This window comes from Podarcis liolepis (genome assembly GCF_965112155.1).
Source record: "Podarcis liolepis genome assembly, chromosome: 6".
In the NCBI taxonomy this organism is placed as follows: Eukaryota; Metazoa; Chordata; class Lepidosauria; order Squamata; family Lacertidae; genus Podarcis; species Podarcis liolepis.
Genome location: NC_139559.1, coordinates 82,140,971 through 82,156,133, shown reverse-complemented (window position 1 = coordinate 82,156,133; position 15,163 = coordinate 82,140,971). Strand labels below are relative to the sequence as shown.

The 15,163-nt window shown below is 42.1% G+C and overlaps 1 protein-coding gene across 1 annotated transcript; it reads left to right on the top strand.

Annotated features, from left to right (window-relative positions):
• Window positions 1–1,378: 1,378 nt before the first annotated feature.
• LOC310708452 (complement factor H-related protein 2-like) lies at window positions 1,379–12,218 on the top strand. Its single transcript, XM_083506822.1, has 9 exons — window positions 1,379–1,588; window positions 2,574–2,744; window positions 3,582–3,770; window positions 5,627–5,809; window positions 6,901–7,113; window positions 7,369–7,542; window positions 7,848–8,045; window positions 8,593–8,775; window positions 11,656–12,218. The coding sequence occupies exons 1-9, from the start codon at window positions 1,525–1,527 to the stop codon at window positions 11,664–11,666; spliced, it is 1,386 nt and encodes a 461-aa protein (XP_083362948.1). The 5' UTR covers window positions 1,379–1,524; the 3' UTR covers window positions 11,667–12,218.
• The last annotated feature ends 2,945 nt before the right edge of the window (window positions 12,219–15,163 follow it).

Sequence of the window (15,163 nt, the reverse complement as noted above, 5' to 3'; positions counted from 1 at the left end):
AAACACAGTTATTTCCATACAGGGATACACTTGATCATCTGATCTCTCTCTCTCTCTCTCTCTCTCTCTCTCTCTCTCTCTCACACACACACACACACACACACAGAGAGAGAGAGAGAGAGAGAGAGAGAGAGAGAGAGAGAATAAACTGTTTAAGACACAAGCACAGAGTTGGCAAAGTTGTCCCAGTCAGTTGCCAATCCTGCAAGGAAAGTTTGCTTTTATCATTACTGCCAGAATTGCAACACAAAATACACAAATTCTCTGCAAACAGTCCATTTTAAAAGTTCAAACGGTTGCAAATGCTCCCCTGAAAAGCCCCGGGGTCACAATTTCAGCAAAAATCTGACATTCTACAATTCACTCACAAATGGTGTCAAACGGTTGCAAATGCTCCCCTGAAAGGTTTGGCGGTGTAAACAGAAGGCTTTTTATCACATGTCAAGAAATCAGCCCTCGACAACTTAACCTGTGGAAAAAGATTTTTTTGAAAAAATCCCTAATCCCTAATCCCCAGGGTCACAAATTCAGCAAAAATCTGACTTTCTCCAATGCACTCACAAATGGGGCAAAAGGTTGCAAATGCTCATCTGAAAGGTTTGGCGGTCGAAACAGAAGGCTTTTTATCACAGGACAAGAAATCAGCCCTCCACAATTTAACCTGCGGAAAAGGATTTTTTTGAGAAAATCCCTAAGCCTAATCCCTAATCCCCGGGGTCACAATTTCAGCAAAAATATGAATTTCTCCAATTCGCTCTAAAATGGTGCCAAATGGTTGTGTCAGTTGACCTAAATGTGTGTGAATTATTATAAATATAACACCACAGACAGGCTTTACTTTGCAGTGGGACTTATTAAGAAAATCAAATCTACCCTATCGTTGCCATAATATTTTCAGGAGAACAGGAAGATTTTAATCCCAGTGTCTCCTAATGAACACCTTTTTGTATGGAGTACTGGCTAAGGCACACATTCTTTCGCCAGCAATTTCTGCTGATATAATGCATTTTGCATGTTATTTTCACAAATTCATTTCCTGCATACTTTCCCTAAAAGATGCATTTTTGTATTCACTGTTTGATTGGAGAACCTCCTCACAAAATTGTATGAGTTTTGAAGGACAACTATGTTTTGGTTCTTGTGTTGTTTTGTGAAATGAGAATTGGATATATTTGGCTATAAATGCAAAGCGAATTGAATTTATGCCTTACTAGGTTCATAGATGGCTAAAAGGGCTTGCCCAAAAGTTTTCAACACTTGCAAAAAGGACTCTTTCTTCTTTGGGCTCATTGCCAGGGCTGTACCAAAGGGCCAGTGCTTCGACCACTGTTGCCAGAATTGCAACATAAAACTGACCTACCTTCTGCAAACATGCCTTGCTGGGTTAAAGAGTTCATGTTCCCTGTTCCAGTAATTCTTCCTCTTCTCATGACACAGAGCCATGAAGTACTGGTGAAACCAAAAGTGACTTTTGCAAGGTCAGTCATTAGAAAAATTAGAAGAAGGTGAGCAACAAGCGCTGCTATGAAGAACTTGCTGGTCTATCTTCTTCCATTTCTTCTGTGGACATGCTGTACTTCCCAAAATGGTGAGTGATGGTGGAAAAAGGCAACTTTTTGCCAAGGTAAATGGTCACTGTAGTATTAATAATAGAAACATTTGCATTCAGCAGGTGTGGAAAGATGTAAGTTAATTCAGCACTGTTTTATGTATAAAGCTGCATTTTTTTTGGTCCATTTGTGTTGGCAGTTCTCCAAGGATTACCAGAGACACTTCACTAACAATGCAATAAGGTTTTAATATTAACTAATTAATGACAGAATATTTCACCTTCACCCTTACATGCACATAAATGTTAGAGTGTCTTTGCTCAGCTAATTGAAGAAGCAACGTTGTGTTGAAGTGACTGAAGGAGCAATTGATAGCAGCAGTGGAAGAGGAAGCTCTCTCAGGTGGGGGGGGGATAATTTTGTATCATTAATATGCTTTATTTTCTTTTTGTATTTAGTTGTTCTTATGCTATATTGTTTTCGATTATTCTCTTTAGTTTAGTTGGGATTTTATGCTATGTTAGGTTGGAAACCTTTAATAAAATCGATATTTTTTTTTATAAAAAAGATAGTGGTAGATTCTTTGAGGATTAGGATGGTGTTGGAACCAACTATGCTTAATGTAGCAATAATATCCATGCCTTTGTGATTGCACATAACCCTTTAGGTGCTTTTTTTGCTTAACTGGCTGAAGAAGCTGATATATTACTACATGGATCATTCCAGTTATGACCATCCTTTTCTGTATGGTTAACATAATCAGGAGTCTAAGAAATAGAAGTTCATTAATTTGATCCCTTGTAATTCCATTCACAAATTGACTGATAGAAATTAATGAATTATCATCCAAAAAATGTTAGGAAAAATAATTTACTAAATTTAAAATATATCTTTGGAAAGTGTTGGTAATGTTGACTTGTATTTGATTTAAGAAGTTTACTACAATTATTATTATTATTATTATTATTATTATTATTATTATTATTATTATTAAGTTGGTTTTGATGGTACATATGATTGCAGTGTGCGAAGAACCACCTGACATTGATTTTGGGGAAATAAGAAGTGGTGAGAAGGCCGCTTACGTTGAAAGTGACAGAGTGCAATACAACTGCAACCCCGGATTTGTATTGGAAGGCTCTGAGTGGATAACATGCAGTGGACAAAAGTGGACACCACCACCAAAATGCTTGGGTAAGAGGCCATCTTCTCTTTGAAGACAACAACCTTCAAATTAGACTGTGGATTGTCCAACAGGACCTTTGATAGCTTCTCTCCATGCAAAGCTGTGTTTGCAGGCTGGAAACATGAACGCAGAGTGTGAGAATCTCATCTCCAGGAGACAAATGTGGTCTGTCCAGCCTCTCTAACCGAGCTTCGGTATTCTCCCTAGATAATAGTCCCTCAGCAGCTGTGCCCCTCACCAGCCTGTTTTGCACCCTCCTTGAATGTTTTTGCTTTCCTGGATGAGGCTCCACATGCCACAGTTGCTGCCAGCCCGAGATGGAAAAAGAAGAACATGCCTCTTTCCCCAGCTTGGGATGGCAGCAGCCATGGCTTTCCTCTCCTTTGCTCCTTTGCTCACTGAGAACCAGTGTGGTGTAGTGTAGTGTGAGCCAGTGTGGTGTGGTGTAGTGTAGTGTAGTGGTTAAGAGCGGTGGGCTCGTAATCTGGTGAACCGGGTTCGATTCCCCGCTCCTCCACATGCAGCTGCTGGGTGACCTTGGGCTAGTCACACTTCTCTGAAGTCTCTCAGCCTCACTCACTTTACAGAGTGTTTGTTGTGGAGGAGGAAGGGAAAGGAGGTTGTGAGCCGCTTTGAGATTCCTTAGGGTAGTGATAAAGCGGGATATCAAATCCAAACTCTTCTTCTTCTTCTCATCAAGATATGGCAACCCTCCCTGAAGACGATGACAAATGTAAGCCAATCCTTAGCGTACAAAGAGGGCAAACGGAATAGGGCACATGAAGAAATGAGCACCAGTGATTATCCCTGACTTGTGTCCCCATCGCCACCTTTTTGTCTTTCAGCACCTTGTATTGTCACAAAACAACAACTTGAGGCCAAAAACCTGCTTCTGTCTGGGAACCGAGTACGGACACAACTGATTCAACATAATCAGATCTTGCAGTTCCAGTGCAGGGAAGGGCATGTCCTCACGGTGCCTTTGGACAGGAAGTGTCTTGATGGGCACATGGATTTGCCCTCGTGTATCTCTGGTAAAGACATTGTTCATCTTGAAAAATTGCTCAACAGTTACACTTTCCATTTTGACTGGTTCCACAGGTTCCAAGGCTGCCTTCATTTGTTCACAAATTTTCACCACCGCTCCCCCTCCACAGAATTGGTTGTATCCTGCTATAAGCACATGGAGACAAGGCTGTAGTGTTTGTTTTCAGTCCACTGCACTGTGGTTTGATTGGACCAGGACTGTTGCCTCAGAAATAGCCCTGCGTGTGCTGGGTATCCAGTTAGTATGAATGTATGGACCAGAGGCATGTCCATAATGTTTTGTTATTATTATTTGTACCTCTTCCTTATGACTGGGCTGCCCCAGACACTCTGGCGATGAGGATCAGTGTATCCAGTGCTATTTTTCTAGATAAAGAGGTGCTGGAACTCATCATGAATACCTCACTTTTTCTCTCATAAAGGCAATGGAACCCACCTGAGAGATGCTGGAACACAGTTCTGGCCGGGGGAAAAGCTCTGAGTTGTCATGCTTAACACATGTCATAACCCATGCTGTTAGATGTAGTTCATAGCATTTAAAGTTGTGTTAATTGTGTTATTGTTTCTTGTGAATTACTTTGGAATCCTGGTTTAGGCCAAAAAAATTAGCCTTGATAAACCGTTCCCAACATGCATGACCTACAGAATGGATTACAGTGGTGCCCCGCAAGACGAATGCCTCGCAAGACGAAAAACTCGCTAGACGAAAGGGTTTTGCGTTTTTTGAGCTGCTTCGCAAGACGAATTTCCCTATGGGCTTGCTTCGCAAGACGAAAAATGAAAACGTCTTGCAAGTTTGTTTCCTTTTTCTTAACACCGTTAATACAGTTGCGACTTGACTTCGAGAAGCAACTCATAGAACGCGGTGTGGTAGCCTTTTTTGAGGTTTTTAAAGACTTTGGTGATTTTTGAAGCTTTTCCAAAACTTCTTTTAAACCTTTAAAACTTTTTGGGGTTTTTTTGGATTTTGGGTTGGGGTGTTTGGAATTCAAGGACTTGGTGTTGGGGAGGGGTTTGCAAGAATCTGGAAGCTTGTGTGTCCCCCCCCTGCATTTTTATGATTTTCTGTGACCATTGGGCCACTCTGCTGTTTTTTTTTTTTTTAAAAATATGGATTTGAATTTCTGTGTGGTGGGTGGCTGGGGGAACAGTTGAGGAGGGGGTTCTTCAGCAAGAAGCAAAGAGTGGAAGAGGAACCTTCTTCGAGTTGTCCCCCAGAGTCTTAGAAAATGTACTGTACACTTTGTTGCTTTTTAAATGTTTTTCTGTCATGTTTAGAAACTTAATTTATTCTTCCTTCAATTTTTGAAATGCTCTTTACAGTATGTGTGACTTTAAAGAGCACTTAATAAACTCTTGTTGTAACAAATTTGGCTTTGTTTGGACTTTTTTGACCATAGGAACGCATTAATTGAATTTCAATGCATTCCTATGTGATTTCGTGCTTCGCAAGACGAAAAATTCACTAGACGAAAAAACTCACGGAACGAATTAATTTCGTCTTGCGAGGCACCACTGTAATTTCCCCAACCACTTTGTGCTACATTTTCTGCCATGTCCCATGAAACATACTGGAAAAGAACTAGCATGTTTCAGATTCTGAGCAAATCACATAATTGCAGTTATGAGATTAATGTCTTGATGGTTCAACCCACCAGTTTTTTAGTGCAGTCAAAGCCCCAACAGACCTTGGTAGTTACGGGTCACGTTATTGCACATGAGCCATAAATGACTTCCCCCCTGCTATAAATATTCCAGGCTAGTGAGAGTATTTGCTGTTCTTCACTCGTGGCCCTTGGTTGCTGAACTAAGTCATCATTCTTATTGCTTTATTGTTTACCAGAAAGAGGGAAAAACTGTAGCCGCCCACCTGCTATTGAGAATGGAGACATTATTACCTTATCAAAGAAGCAGTACAAGGCTGGCTCTTCAGTTCAGTTCAAATGCCAAAAATATTATTCTCTGGAAGGAAATAACAGAACTTTTTGTGATAATGGGACTTGGACAAAAGCACCTGTTTGCTTAGGTAAGAACAAAGGTAGTGCTTATATTATTTGCATGAGTGAGTTTAGAATATCATTTAAGGAAATTCATTGCTGTCGTTTGTTTGTATTGTCTGATTTCCGGTTTCATTAATATTACAGACAGCGGTTCTCTGTGACGTTTGAATCATATGGGGCAAATTCATGGTAAAGGATGTGGGATAAAGCATGGGAGATACCTAATTCATATCTTTTTTTTTGAGTGCACTGCTTTTAAGCAAGCCAGGGTCAACTGTAGTTGGGAGAAAAAATCCTTTCTGGCTGTGTAAACCAGTGACTGCAAAAAGCCTCTGTGGGAGCCTCAAAGGATTGGAGGGTGGGAAAGTTTTGCCCTGTGAGGAAGAAGGAAAAGGTTATGTGAGATGATGGTTATTCCATTTTAAAGGGGGTACCCCTCCTTTCCCTGACACTCCACCAGGCCACGTGAGATGTAGGGCCTGCAAGATTTCTCAGGAAGGTCATCCTTCCTCTTCTTCTTTTTAAAATATTTTTATTCAAGTTTACAATTTACATTTACAACCCCATATCTAATCCTTGGATTTCCCTCCACCCTCCATGGGTCCCACTGTCAATCTTTCTTCAACTGCATCTTATATTATTCTCAGTTTTTTTCTTAAAATGCCATGTTTTACCACAGTACTTGTTACACTACAAGTTTTGTTACAATCCTGCTAAAGTTTTTAGTTCTTTACAGTGTTCTCCAGGGTAATTTATAATTTTCCCCCATTCCATATTAAAATCTCTGTCTTCTTGGTTTCTAATCTTCCCAGTCATATTCGCCATTTCAGCGTAGTCCATCATCTTTATCAACGATTCTTCTCTGGATGGGACTTTATCTTCTTTCCATCTCCTGTCCAAAAGTAGCTGCGCTGCTGTTGTCATGTGCATAAAAATTCTTTTCTGCTTCGTTGGTATTTCTGTACCTAAAATTCCTAATAGGAAAGCGTCTGGTTTTGCATCCTTCCTCTTCAACCATGGCAGCTGATGACTTTCCATGGGCTTGTCAGCCTGTAGGATGGCAGCTATATATATTGGGTGCCTTCATGAACAGAATTTATTTTCTTTCTCCTCACAGAACCCTGTGCAATCTCTTTGGCTGAAATGGAAAATCGGAAGATAGAAATTAAAAGGAGGTTGGATGGAGACATATCTGAAAACATCTATGTACCACGTGGTGGTTCTGTTGAGTTCACCTGTAAAATGGGCTACATGGTTACAACAAATCCTTCGCAACCTGTTTCTGTAATCCCGTGCAATGGAGATTCAATTGTGTATCCTGAATGCAAAGGTACCGGTAACTCAAGTTAGAGATGGAAGGATACTGAGTGGTTGTTGTTCCTGTTTAAGTTTTAAATTAATGATAATCTTTCTTATCAATCATTTTATTGCTCTATCTTTTTTTGTAAGCTGCTTTGAGATTTGTTGGTTTTTAACAAATAATAAATGAATTCTCATACCAATGTACTGAATAATATCTAGCCAGGGAAAGAATTTGTTGCTTGATCTGTTGCTGACCAAATGTCCTTCTTCCATTCCTTCATAGAAATTGTCTGCTCCCCACCACAAGTAGAAAATGGCAACTTTCAGCCTAATCATATTCAGTATGAATATCAAGACACAATCGAAACACAGTGTGAGTCTGGGTATCAGCTTCAGAGCCGCCAAGCCACTTCCACATGTACAGAGACGGGGTGGTATCCTCTTCCGATATGTATTCGTAAGTAGCTTTCTCTTTGCAGTTTCAAAAAATGAGCAGATAGCATTCAATGCATCCGAAAATATTAGAGTTCCCTGCACCATAACCCTGCATCCTTGTCTGGGGACCACCTGCATCTTCTGCCACAGTCATCTATTTCTGTTTTCATACACAGACCAAAGAGGGAAACCCAGATAATATTCAGACACTGATACACTTGAGCCAAATGTGCATCCTCCATTAAACCAGCCAGCCAAGGAAAATAGCAAGTGGAACATCCTGATTAATTTATGTTTGTCTTAACCTTTTTCTCATCTTCTCCAAAGCAAAGAACTGTGACTATATTCGGATTGAGAATGGACAACTATCTGATACCTACGAACGCTGGAAAAACTATTTTCCAAAAAGGGTGGGACAAACAGTTGACTATCATTGCCGTGATGGTTTTCTACCAAGAAATAAAGAAACATGGGATAGAAGTTCATGCACCAAATTCGGCTGGAGTCCAGAACCAAAATGCTTCAGTAAGTTAACATTTTCCTTGCATTCTCAACTTTGATCAGAAATGGAAACGGCCATGTGCAAACACAAAATATGCCTCTTCCAAAAGATGTGGAAGGAAAATGTGTAACGTGGTTAGACAGTGAGTAATCAGAGTGGAAAACTTTAAAATTTAATATGAAAATGTCTTCATATGGCACCAAAAATATAATAAGCTGAGTACCAGGCTGACCAATTTGGTAGTGGTGATTGTGTTCCATAAGTGGGGCGGGGGGCTGAGGGAAAGGCTTTCTCTGTGATCACCACCCCCTGATATCAGTGGAAGATCTTGGCATTTGGGCAGGTGGCTATGGACGTAGGGGTGGGTTGAATCATATTAATGTCTCATTCTTGTCACCTCAGAACAAGCACATTGTTAATTCCTTCTTTCAAATCCCTGCAAATTTTTAAAAGACAGCATCCTAAAAATACATATATTCTCTAAGTATAAAAAGAAGAGTTATAATGGTATTTCGATTGCCAAAATATGTGTCTATCAATGATGTAACATATCTTCTTTTTTGCTTTTAGAAAAATGTGATATTCCTAGACAGCTTGCACATGGTACACTCAATGCCCATACTTGGCTGAAGTACATAGAAGGTGAAGAAATTTCATTTTCTTGTGAGAATGGATATGATCCTGCTAATCAACAAGCGAAAGCCGTGTGCACCAAAAATGGCTGGTCACCTGCTCCACGTTGTGACATGAAAAGTAAGTGTGGCAATATGGAACAAGAGGAACTAGATGCTGCTCTGTCCTGCTGTAAACAAAGTTATAGGAAAGCTTAAGGATGTGCAAGTATGAAAATCCCATGATGATTTGCAAGGAGTGGCAGAGGACTAGAGCTCCTTGTAGCACCCACCATGTCCTTTCAACAAGACGTCACAAACATTAACACTCTGTGTAAGTGCAACATGTGAAATGGAAAGAATTAAACTTGGGAACAATTGCAGCTCTTCAGAACCTCCTCCTGGCCTATCCCTGTAGCTGCTACCGCCAGCCCAAAGAAGGAAGATATGGAAAAGCATCGTTGGTTAACTTTTGTCCTGGGCCCGGCTCCGGAGTAAAATGCCAGTCGCTGTGGCCCTCCCTAACAGCACTGTCCTAGTCGATGGCAGCAGCAACCAAAATGATAAGCAAGAAGGAAAGTTATGCAGAACTGAGTTTAATTCTGAGTCAGCTCTAGGAACTGCCTTCCATGTCTCACCTCCCAGTCGCCATCGTCAGTTACATACACTCCAACATTCCAGGAGGGAAAAGTGGGACACCCACACACATGCCATCCTCCCTGCCCCATATCTGTGCTCCTCCACTCCCCCATCACCCAAACTTGGCACTCTCTACCTACCCATCACTATACTTCTTGGTGCACCAACCACCCCAGTCTTGGTATTCCTTCACCCACCCTCCCTCCCCTGTCCTATCTTCTGCCTCTTCCTCTTCTGGTACTACAGATGTATTTCCAGAAGCCACCATCCACAAGTGCTGTGATGGAAGGAAGAAGGAGAACAGTGACATGTGGGGGCAAGATAGGCTTTGCTTTTGTTTGTTTGTTTGTTTGTTTGTTTGTTTGTTTGTTTGTTGGGTCCCACAATTGGGTGAGCCAATTGACTTGAGCCACAGTATGGGACCCCAAAAAAAAGCCTGCCTTTGGGTCCCAGCCAAAAGCATGGGAGCAAAATGGGACATGTGGGATTGGGATTGGAAGCCAGAAAGGCTTCTGTCAATCCTGGATATTCTGCTTAAAAGATACAGTTGGGCAGTATGCATTCATGGTCTCATGGTTTCCATCCCAAAGATTTACAGTGATGAAGTTTGCTGCTTCTTTGACAGCCGAGCTGAGGAACAATGCCCACCACAGCTTTCATCCTCCAAAATGCTACTGGTGTGCTGAGGCAGCAGTTTAAATGTCAGGGTGAAAGGGGAAGCTTGCAGAGAATGGTAGAGCTTGTGGCCGTTTTCTGCTCTTGGAGGAAGTAGCAGGAGGTCTAGGAGACCCCAAGATCAGAGGACATACATATTATATTTGGCTCCCACAGAATTAGATAGCTCTTGTCAAGTGTTGCAGTTAGTTTAAAACTATTTACTGGACAACTTGATCTATGTTGACTTTAGGTCACAAACTAAAGGATAAACTATGCGAGGGGAGGGGAGAATAGGTACCAGCCAACCAATCCTCTCCCCACCCGACTGGTCTCCTTTGCCCCTAGCAATTCTTATATTTAGTATCTTTGTGCTGGGATAACCCTTGAAATCTGAGGCTGATTTGTAGAAGAAGTAGTAGATTGATACCCTTCCAAGGATATTAGAAAAGAGCTTCAAATTGATGACCAGAAATGTGTATAGCGTTGTCTGGATAAATGGAAATAAAAAGGGACAACAGGTAAATTAGCTGATTTCCCAACTATGTGTTGCCTCCATCATGAGCTGAGCAAATGTCAGCTACTTGGTGCCTACCTCCATTGCCTCAGAGGTTTTCAGTGGACTCTGCTGCCTGGTAAGCATAGGCCAAAAGACCTTAGCTGATAGGAAAAATGGAAAGGTAAGGAGGGTAATTGTTTTGATGGGCATAGGATGGATTTAAAGCAGACTGGGAAAAGGAAGTTGGATGGTTAGGCCTGGTTCAAATATGTCTACCCAAAAAGAAGTAGAATGAGGTCCTTCTCAATGACACCAGAGTGCAAATACCGCCGTATTTTTCGCTCTATAGGACGCACTTCTTCCCCTACAAAAATTAAGGGGAAATGTGTGTGCATCCTATGGAGCGAATGCAGGCTCCTTGGCTTCAGCGATAGCAATGTGAAGCCTTCTAAGCACAGAGGGAGTGCTCCCTCCACGCTCCGGAGGCTTCGTGTTGCTTTCGCTGAAGCCTGGAGAGCGAGAGGGGTTGGTGCAGACTGACCCCTCTCTCTCTCCAGGCTTCAGGGATAGCTGCCTGAAGCCTTTGGAGTGCAGCGGGACCTTGCGATGCACTCCAAAGGCTTCGGGTTCCTTTTGCTGAAGCTGGAAGAGCAAGACTCTCCTGGCTTCAGCAGAGAGGGAGAGCTGCGCAGCGCCCCTTCAGCGAAGTGGGAGGAGAAATGAAAGGGGCTCCGTTTCTCCTGCCGCTTCGCTGAACGGGCGCTGAGCAGAGAGGGGGAGATATTTTTTTTTTCCTGTTCTCCCCATCCTATGGTCCGGTGCGTCCTATAGAATGAAAAACACAGTAACTTACAAGGCAATCCTAAGCAGTTGTGGGGAGTTAAGCTGTGCATAATTTTGCCAGCATGTCCGGCAAGGGTAGGAAGCTGGTGCTGTGATTGCATGTTTATTTTTCTCTTGCTGACAGTTTTATAATTCTGTCCCTTACCTCTGAAAGAAATGGGAACCTCAAATTTGAGACTGGTATATTTAAGGCAGCAGATCCAGGGAACTATCAGGGGATTGAGGAGGCAGCTGGATCCAGTGGATTCAAGACTATTCTGTTGCCGATTAAGATGTATCTACACAAATCATAGTTAATACGAAACATAGTTAAAATGCAATACATGCTTAACACAAAAATCTATGCATGTTACCTTATATTTTCATTGTTTGTTTCATATTTAACAGAAACAGAATGAATGGAATGAAGCGGATGGCCGACATTTTTATCCAGCGTTATGATCTTCAAAAGTCATCCATCACTTATCCTTAATGCTTAATGTTATCAAATCATACTGGCTCCCAACAAATATATATATATATATCCCAGAAAAGATCATAGATCTAAAATTGGGAACTTACCATACTTCATTGAAGCAACACCTGCAATTTTATCACTGGTAGGGATATCAAATGGTCTGATCCACTTTGACAAAATACAGTTTATAATATGAGAAGTTTAAAATATAACAAAGGGCAAATATACCCAAAGAAGCATTAGTGCAAAATATTTGCACACACATTTGTTGCTGTAGACGTTTGAACTCCTAGTGAGGAGTGCAGCCTAAATAATGGACTGGTGCATAATTGCAACAAAACTCTTTTTTAAACTACAGCGATTTTCTGGTCCTTAAAAAATAAAATAAAACAGGCACCAGAAAAAATGTTTTTTAAAGCATTATATAATTAAAAATAACTTGCAAAAAAGTTTAATGTTTTGATTATATTAATAAAGATGTTGATACGATTTATATTGATATTTTGGATTTGTTCATACAATGTTCTGACATATTAACACCATCAAAATTCTTACCATCAATACCTGTGGTTCCCTTTTTGTGGTTTTCAACAAAACCATGTGTCATAATGTCTATCATCACTGATCAAATGTGGACAACTATCTCTCCTCTGCTCTGTCTTATTATTTCTTACTGGTGTCCTTGGGGTACCCTACTGCTGGACTATACACAAATAAAAAGTGTCGTGCCTTGTTTTTATAGGTCACTGTAGAAACTCCTCATTGAATCATTCCGGTGCTGACTTGTATACATACGGCACTACCAAATGTTGCAGTGCTTATTCCTGAAACTCATTACATCAGCAGAAGCATTTCTGCTTTCCAGGTGGATCTCCCCCCCCCCCCCCCGCATTCAGTGTTTTGGGGAGATTGTCCAATCCCCACAGCTGATTTGGGGCATGCACTGGGAAGGGGGAAGGGAACTCAATTGCTCTAGCAGGATTAGTAGTGCTGGCTCCCACTAGGTGAACTGTTTAGTTGAATCCAGCCCATAGATTGCAAACAGCAAAAATAATGCAGAGTGAGTAACTAGTAGGCACTGCTAAACCCAGTGTCAGGATGCTGTCAGCAGCTCCTGGCCGGTTGCCCAGGAAAGTATAAAGACAAGGAAATAAAGTAAATACAGTGGTACCTCGGGTTAAGTACTTAATTCGTTCTGGAGGTCTGTTCTTAACCTGAAACTGTTCTTAACCTGAAGCACCACTTTAGCTAATGGGGCCTCCTGCTGCCGCTGCGCCGCTGGAGCACGATTTCTGTTCTCATCCTGAAGCAAAGCTCTTAACCCGAGGTACTATTTCTGGGTTAGTGGAGTCTGTAACCTGAAGCGTATGTAACCTGAGGTACCACTGTAGCCATATTAAACCCTCTGGCAGTATAATATTGGGCCATGTGCCAGAAAGCCCCCACATACGCTGAGCAAAATGAAATCACATGATGTGTCGTTTTTTAAATTTGACAGCTCAATCCTCTTCTGATAGTAGCAGGGACTGCATCAGCCTTTATATGCAGGGATTTGGCAAGCACCGTCCACCCACACGTGAAAGATTTTGGGGCCAGACAATGGAAGGAGCAAGGCACCCTGCAAATTCTAAGTAGGCACTCTTAAACCACTGCCCAAGAGGTCAATGGTGCCAGAAAGGTATACTTTCTTCAGTGCCATCATGCAAGTGCAATGATGTCTGCGTATCTGGGCTTGGTCATACTTGCTATAAGACTTCTGCCATTTGCACTCCAGCCATCCTCCAGCCTGTTTCATTGCCCACAGCTCTCTGGAAAAGCAAGGAGCTCAACAGGGTCTCCTGTGCTAGGGAGTGTGTTTTGCAGCAATTGTATTGATGTCCCTATCTGTGCCAGCACTCTAGTCATGCCCCTAGAAAATCCCCCAAAGCATGCAAGACTGCATCACATTCCATAAGTCTCCATGGACAGATCATGGAGGTCTCCCACCCCATGGGATAAAAGGCATAGTCAATCCCAATTCTGAAGGAGATACCGGCCTAAAGGCCTGACCTACAACGTGTTTGGAGTCCATGATGTATTGAGACAGCCCCATGGTTATTGTGGTGGCCTTGAAGTCCTCCGCTGCTCTTGACTAGGTAGCATCAGTGTGGGTGTTGAAGTTCACCAGAACAAGTGCTTTTTTATGGTAAATGTGGTTATTTTTCAGCAGCAACTTCGACAAATTTCGTTTCACATGGTATCCACAACTCAACACTGGTGAGGTGCACTTAAATCCATTGGACCAATGAAGTTAAGCAGACTTCATTCATTTGGATTGTGCCTCACAATTCAAAAAGAATCTGCTTTCTAACAACCTTTTCAACTAGCCACAAAAGCCGTACTTTGTAAAAGCAGCATGCATGCCATGCTGCTATTAAACATATGGTCATAAAAGGTAAAGGTAAAGAGACCCCTGACCATTAGGTCCAGTCGTGACCAACTCTGGGGTTGCAGCGCTCATCTCGCTTTATTGGCCGAGGGAGCCGGCATACAGCTTCCAAATCAGGTGGCCAGCATGACTAAGCCGCTTCTGGCGTACCAGAGCAGTGCACTGTGGTGTGGTGTAGTGGTTAAGAGCGGTAGTCTCCTAATCTGGGGAACCGGGTTCGCGTCTCCGCTCCTCCACATGCAGCTGCTGGGTGACCTTGGGCCAGTCACACTTCTCTGAAGTCTCTCAGCCCCACTCACCTCACAGAGTGTTTGTTGTGGGGGAGGAAGGGAAACGAGAATGTTAGCCACTTTGAGACTCCTTAAAGGGAGTGAAAGGCGGGATATCAAATCCAAACTCTTCTTCTTCTTCTTCTTACCTTCCCACCGGAGCAGTACCTATTTATGTACTTGCACTTTGACGTGCTTTCGAACTGCTAGGTTGGCAGGAGCAGGGACCGAGCAACGGGAGGGAGCTCACCCCGTTGCGGGGATTTGAACCGCCGACCTTCTGATTGGCAAGTCTTAGGCTCTGTGGTTTAACCCACAGCTCCACCCACGTCCCAAAACATATGGTCATAGTTAACATCAATTCCCTAGACTGCCCCCCCCAAGCATTTTCATTTTCTGATTTCTTCACAGCAAGCTGCTCTTAGAGGTGCAAGAACAAGGCTGGCAGAATCATTCTGGTCAACAACTAATGAGTGGACTTTACCCTTTTGGTTTACTGTCAGAATTGCAACACTCACAGACCTTTTGCAAATAATCTTAATTGTCTTAAAAATTCAACTGTGTCGGGCATTTCTGTAATTCTTCCTCTTGACAGGTTGCGCTGTGAGACAAAAACAAACAAGCACACAAACAAAGCAGCATGAAATAAACTATGATAACGGAGCAAAATAAAATAACTGTTGAAACCAAAGACAGAGAAATATTTTGTTGCTGCCAGGATTGCATCAGAGAACTCACAGG

What these genes read in the sequence shown, in the direction of transcription:
- LOC310708452 (XM_083506822.1), top strand. Translation starts at nt 1,525, where the DNA reads ATGAAGAACTTGCTGGTCTATCTTCTTCCATTTCTTCTGTGGACATGC. An exon ending in TTTGCCCTCGTGTATCTCTG is followed by an intron (nt 3,771 to 5,626) that starts GTAAAGACATTG and finishes ATTGTTTACCAG; the next exon opens with AAAGAGGGAAAAACTGTAGC. An exon ending in TCCTCTTCCGATATGTATTC is followed by an intron (nt 7,543 to 7,847) that starts GTAAGTAGCTTT and finishes TCTTCTCCAAAG; the next exon opens with CAAAGAACTGTGACTATATT.